General features: G+C 39.3%; 1 protein-coding gene across 1 annotated transcript; it reads right to left on the bottom strand.

Annotated features, from left to right (window-relative positions):
- Positions 1-248: 248 nt before the first annotated feature.
- On the bottom strand, positions 249-4,250 carry LOC106083970 (partner of Y14 and mago). Its single transcript, XM_013247310.2, has 3 exons — positions 4,090-4,250; positions 2,719-3,451; positions 249-779 (listed from the first exon to the last, which is right to left on the bottom strand). Exons 1-2 carry the CDS (start codon positions 4,094-4,096, stop codon positions 2,805-2,807), a joined length of 654 nt encoding a protein of 217 aa, XP_013102764.2. The 5' UTR covers positions 4,097-4,250; the 3' UTR covers positions 249-779; positions 2,719-2,804.
- Positions 4,251-6,567: the final 2,317 nt, after the last annotated feature.

The following is a 6,567-nucleotide window of genomic DNA, read 5'->3' as shown; positions in this document are numbered from 1 at the left end:
AAGTCAATGTGGTACACAAAACCGCTTGCCATGGGATTGATGCCCCCTCTTAATCTCAGTCCTGTAAATATTTAATGGAAATTTTTAAAATTCAACAATTTGCTTTAATTTTAAAATTCTTTATTCAATTGCAGATTTTACATTTCTTTTGTTGCTTTTTGATCCATCTGATCTTTCTAAAATTGAAAAATACTTCATTTAAAAAAAAAAAAACACACACACATATATATGTATAAATATGTAATTGGGAAATGATTTTTTATATTGACTCAATATCATTACTTCTTTTTAGCATTAATCTCATGCGGTTTTAAACTATTTTATTTCTAAAATATACAACAATCTGCACTGATATATGGTTTGTTGCTTGATTAAAATATATTGTATGTATATAATAATAATAATTTTGGTTTTATGCTTTTTCACTTATGGAAATGATTTATAAAAAGGCAGTTATTCAATGCAATAATGGAAATATAGTGGTTGGTAAAAAAAATTTGAAACAAAACATGTACAAAAAATTAAAAAAAATAAAAAATATGTAAACAAATGACTAACAAAATGTATATAAGGTAATTGTCTTATTTCAAAACTAAATGAGAAATTATGATAAAAATTTATCAGAAAAATAAAACAAAGGAACGCAAACGTAACGAATATTGTTTCTTAATTCATAACTATTTAAGACTCTGCCATGGAGAACATCCACAAAAAAAATCACAAGGAAATGTCGGGATACAGCAAATATGTAGCTAATGATGAGGTTACTTGCGGTATACCTGTAGTAGAAGAAAAACCATCATCAGTTGTTTGTTTGAGTGTTTATATGCAAAGAAGTTGTCTCTTTTTCTTAATGTTTACTTATAGCAATGAAATGATTTGTTCGGTAGGATGATTTGAGATTGTATTTTGTCAATGGATTGATCGGATATCTTATATGCTGCTGGCTTATGAAGCAAACACGAGCTGGTGCCCAATTCCCGAAGAATTCCCAGCAATAAACGCAAAAACCAACTGGTGCCTAATTCCCAAAGTCCCCGACACTAAAAAGGTATCGAGTCTAGGTGATTCTGAGTGCAGATTGCCACTAAAAACTTATCTAGCCTTAGTTAACTAAGGGGATGAATAATCGGACCTCATTCATTGGGTTAGCTCTACCCGATACATTTATTGCCGATACAGCGTACGGAACTCGTATGGAATTAATTATGGGGTATCGTCAGTGCAATCCTACCGAACGTAGAATCAGGAAACTGATTCTGACTGACGGCCGGTTTGGTTTGCGGTCGTGTGCGAAACACGCAGAAGAAACCTGTCGAAACGCGGCACTAAGGACATTCACAGGATGTCCTGACTAGGGATGACTATAAGCACCATACGGGCAGAAACGTTGAGCTCCGCTTTGTGTGATGTTCTCGTTGTTGTTGTTGTTGTAGCAGTGTGTTATACACTGAGGCGGCAGCCCTTGCCGATGAAGGACTTCATCGGATCAATCCGGTACGTACAACCGGCTACCATGGAATTGCATTGTTCTCGTTGTTAAGAGATGTTGACGTGAGAGCTACCGGGCACGTCCACAGATTGCGGATAGTGGAATGCTTCGTATACAGAGTAGCAGCAATTGCTATCGTGGACAATCAGCGATATAGAGTGGAGAGTCTCAGTGAAAGGTTGACCAGCACCACCTATTGCTTAAATACTGAGTTCCTGAGGCCCTTTTAATAACCAATGGACATCACGCTCCCGCTGCGATCAGCCCTATGAACCAGAACGAGTATGCTCACTTATAGGAGCTTGACGAGGATCGCTAGAAATATGTGGCTAAAAGAACAGCAACAACAATAACATACATGCAGACAAGGTAGCAGATGCAGATACTGGGTAAATGTCGTCCTTGGAGAACGACCGCCACCAGTTGCATCTGAAGAAATTGACCTCCACCGGCAAACCAGAGTAGTTCTGGCTCAATTACGTTCCGGCAGATGCAGCCGCCTCAATTCCTACAGAACAAGGATTGATGCAGACGTGCATAAGGTATGTCCCGATTATGACCAGGGAACGCATTACACACATCACCTGTTAAACTCCCAAGTCAGACCCACTCGACTCAGATCCAGATCCCTCTGAACGCACCCCATCTGAGTCGCCGAGTTCCTGTATATGGACACTAAACAGAATCAAGCAGACGAAAGATAGAAAAACACTACTACAACAACAACAACAACAACAGCAACCTCCATAAATAACCATTACGGATGCTTACTGAGGAGGAATATAAACCCGATTTGGCAGTTGAGGCCACAGGACTGCCATTAATAAATTTGTTTAATCCGAAACCTTTCGAGGCGATGCAGTCCGAGCTAAGGCCGCGGGCGAAAAACGCACATAGAACACTGAAAAAAAGTGAAACGGTGGGTAGGACGTCAAAAATCCTCTGGGGAGATATGAATCGTGGGAATACGAGGCTATTACTGAAAGGAAGTAAAATAGAGATTAGTATACCATTCGGTTTCATAACGGGACACGTAGGACTGAGAGGGCACTTATGCAGAATATGTGCGGCAAGTGATGTGGGGAAGACGATAGGAAGCTGGAGCAAATCCTATGTCGTTGCCCGGCTATCGCTGCTAACAGACACCTGCACTTAGGTGGGAACACAATACCAGATATGAATTTTACTTTTTGTTTCATGAAAGCTACTATAAATTTTCATCTTACCACAAATCACCTCCATTTCCAGCATGTGTAACTCGTAACGCCATCAAAAATTTTACATTTCCTTGTGTTGTTTCTCTTGAATAAACTTAACTTCCACCACCTGCACCAATCTCCTCCAGAACTTTTTGCAGTTCTTTTTCAATGACTGATTTTCGTGCCACCTTATCTAATTGATCCTTTTCAGGCTTCTTTAGGGCACCACTTTTGAGTTTCTTTTCAATTTCTTCGATTTCCCTTAACTTTTTTTGTAGTTTTTTGCATTTCTTTTGGAGATCTTGGGGCTCTTCTTGCACTTTAAGATTATGGGCAAGATCATTACTTAAGGCCTCAATGGTTTTGGCACCATTTGAGGTGGACGTGGTCGGAGAAGCCTTGGACTTTGGCCCGCTGGCTGTGGGGTTTTTAATTGATGTTGCTGTATTTGTATTGGCGGGTAATTTTAGAACTCCAGGTATTTGCTGTTTATTAGTAGCTGTGGCTGTTGCGGCACTTGCTGCCGCTGCTGCTGCCTCTTTTTTGGCTTTGGCCCTTTCTTTCTTCTCACGTTCTTTTTTGGCTGCCTCTACCATTTCAGGGCATAAACCGGGAGGCAGTCCATTTGCGCGTTTTTGAGCAAATTGTCTGCCTTTGCTTTCATACAAGGGCACCTCTTCTTGAGGCACATAACCATCTTTGACACGTCTTGCTCGACGCCATGTGCCGTCAGGTCTCTGAGAAGCCGGTATAAAGGTGCCTAAAATATTCAAAAAAAAAAAAACATTAGCAAGGTAAGCAAAAATATTGCCATTACAGAATGTTTTGCTTTAGCAACGTGTTTACTTAAAAACTTTTTATGTTGATATGTTTCAACTTGTAACTGAACTTTAGTAGGGTTGGCCAAAACTTTTTTAACTTTGAATAATGTAAAATAAAAACTTCTGTTGGCCTGAGTTTCGCGGAAACAAACTGAGGTAATAATACTAAGTTAACACTCTTTTAGGAAGGCTTGTTTTTATGATAACAAGGCCTTTTTTATGTGCATTTGTTGGTTAAGAATTTTTGCTATCTTTAAGAATCTCCATATTTAAGGCATCCATATTGAAACGAATTGTTTTCTTTACACAATTCTCAACACTTACAAGAAAAAAGGCTTCTGATGTGCCTTCTACCCACCCCTCTAAAGATGGATCGGAGTGACCGAATTCTCTTCAATGTCAAACTTCATAGCGAATAGCAAACAGCATCACCAAAACTAGGGGCCTAGTAGCTGTATCGTAAATTAATTTTACCATTATATTTATAAAATAGTGGTGAAGAAAATCCATTCCATCCTGGGGTTGCACCTGTGAACACAACCTGTCTCTTTAAAGGAATATTGGACCATAAACTCACCTGACATTTTGATAAGTTGAGGAAACTGCTGTAAGTGGTGTGCTGTCTCTTTGTTTTTTATGTCGTTCCTGCGTTTATTTCACAAATATTTTAATAATTGTTGATTACTATTTTCAATGTCCAGTTCCTCCTTGAGGAAACTAGGGATCTAAAAGTCGATTTTCAACAAATCGATTAATCTACATTTTGTGTAAAAAAGTCGAAGTCGATTTATTGTGCAAAAAAAAAGTCGAAGTCGACTTTAACTGAATAAAAAAGTTGAATAATCGACTTTGAAATCGTAAAAAATTCGTAAATTTAATAGAAGCTCAAAAGTTATTCGATAAATCGCATGGCGGAACAATTAAAGGTGGGCTCATTTCTACAACAAACACAAATCATATGGTGCAATCCACCATAACCAAGCTGTTCGCTTGTGTATACGTGTGCGTACACGAGCTAAGAATATGCCAGAAAGAAGATAACAACAAAGAGAATGCAAAAAAAAAAATCTGACATCTTGATACCGTCAAACTCATGGCGAAACTATTAAAGGTGGTCTCATTTGTACAACAACCACAAATCATATGGTGCAATCCGCCATCTTGCCATCCAGCTGATCGACGTTTTGCCAACACGCGCAAACAAATTTGTGTGCATGCGAGAAAGAATATAGCAACAAAGAGACTACCAACAAAAATCTGACATCTTAATACTGTCAAACTTGACCGACTGTTAACAGATGCTCGCGTGAGACCACCTTTTTAAATCCGCCTTGCGTCAAACCTGGCCGGCAGTTAATAGCTGTTCACGTGAGACCACCTTATTAAATCCGCCTTTGATAAATCGTTCCAAGTGCGATTCAAATCGGTCTCTCACTGAGACTCTCCGCTCGATACCGCTGATTGTCCGCGACTGACGTTGCAGCTACTCCGTGTGGAGCATTCTACTATCCGCAACCTGTGGACGCGACCGATAGCTAGCAGCTAAGCTTCTCGTGACAACAATGAGCACCACACATATCGGTGCTTACAGCTATCCTGTGCCGACTCGTAACGACGTTCAACACCATACACCATAGGAGCTTAAGGTTCCATCTTGTGTTGTGCTCATAGTCATCCCGTGCCAGGAGTAAAATCTATGGTGGTGGGTACCCAAGATGCGGCACGACCACACTTTTTTACAATTTTTACATTCGTCGCAATTACTACTAAGTATTGATGTTCTCCAGGGGTTAAGATGTCCGCTTATAGGCCCTACAAGCCAAAAGTCCATAATTTTATTCAAATAGAGCATAAATTCTCCTTAAAGGTGCGCAAGGAGGCATTTTGTAAGCGGTTTATATGGTTATACCGATTTGGGCCGCACCTTATATTAAAGTTCAAATTTTGGAGGCCACCGTGGCACAGAGGTTAAGCTATGACGCCGAACGCCTGGGTTCCAATCCCGGCGTGAACATACCCTTATTAATGCTGGCTACATTTGTGAGGTATCCTGTCGTGTTACAACTTCTCTTCCAAGTGGTGTGGCTATGCGGCAAGCCATTCAGACTCGGAAATAAAATGGAGACTCCTTTTCAATGAGCTTAAAGTTTAATCGGACTGCCCTCATTGATATAAGAGAAGTATCTCCTGTTCCTTAATGGAATGTTCATGAAAAATTTAGTATTAGTAAATTTGTGAACTTTTCCCAAGTTACCATTTAGCACAGGCTCTAACTTTGTGTTGTTTTCTATAGCACCATGTGTTATACGATATATTCGTAATTGTGTACAACGTTATACGTCACCATATGCAACTAACTAGCGGAACCCTTTTGGTGTTGCCAACCATGTTTCACTACAAATAACGGCTTTTGTATTTAAAATGCAAAATTCTTTCTGTAAAAGGAAATCAACCAAAGAGAAATCTAGAATGAAGGCATGAGAGTAGAAAAGTTCCGCATGGATTTGCACAGTGGGTCAAACGGCGTAAAAATTGGAATTAAGTCCATGGCTTTTTATCTATTATCTGAGCGGTATAAAATGTTCTAGACATTTGTAGAAAAGGTCTAAGGCTTTCATAGGACAATTTTTTTTTCGAAATTTTTAGCTTGGCGAGAAAAAAATCTAAAAATGCGGGAATCATGAAACCTTCCCTTTATAATAAGCATTAACAAGTTTTAGCAACAATCTATTGTTTTATACCCTACACCATAGGATGGAGGTGTACTAATTTCGCCATTCCGTTTGTAACACCTCGAAATATTAGTCTAAGACCCAATAAAGTGTACATATTCTTGATCGTCATGACATTTTAAGTCCATCCCTATCCGTCCGTCCGTCTGTCGAAAGCACGCTAACTTTCGAAGACTCCTTCGAAAGCTAGACGCATGAATTCCATATCGGTTCCTGTTCTGATATAGCTGCCATATAAACCGATCTTGGATCTTGACTTCTTGTGCTACTAGAGGGTGCAATTCTCATCCAAATTTGGCTGACATTTTGGTGGTGGTATTTTT

This window comes from Stomoxys calcitrans, chromosome 1 (assembly GCF_963082655.1).
Source record: "Stomoxys calcitrans chromosome 1, idStoCalc2.1, whole genome shotgun sequence".
Taxonomy (NCBI): domain Eukaryota; kingdom Metazoa; phylum Arthropoda; class Insecta; order Diptera; family Muscidae; genus Stomoxys; species Stomoxys calcitrans.
The sequence above is the reverse complement of the archived record's forward strand: the minus strand, read 5'-3'. Positions and strand labels throughout refer to the sequence as shown.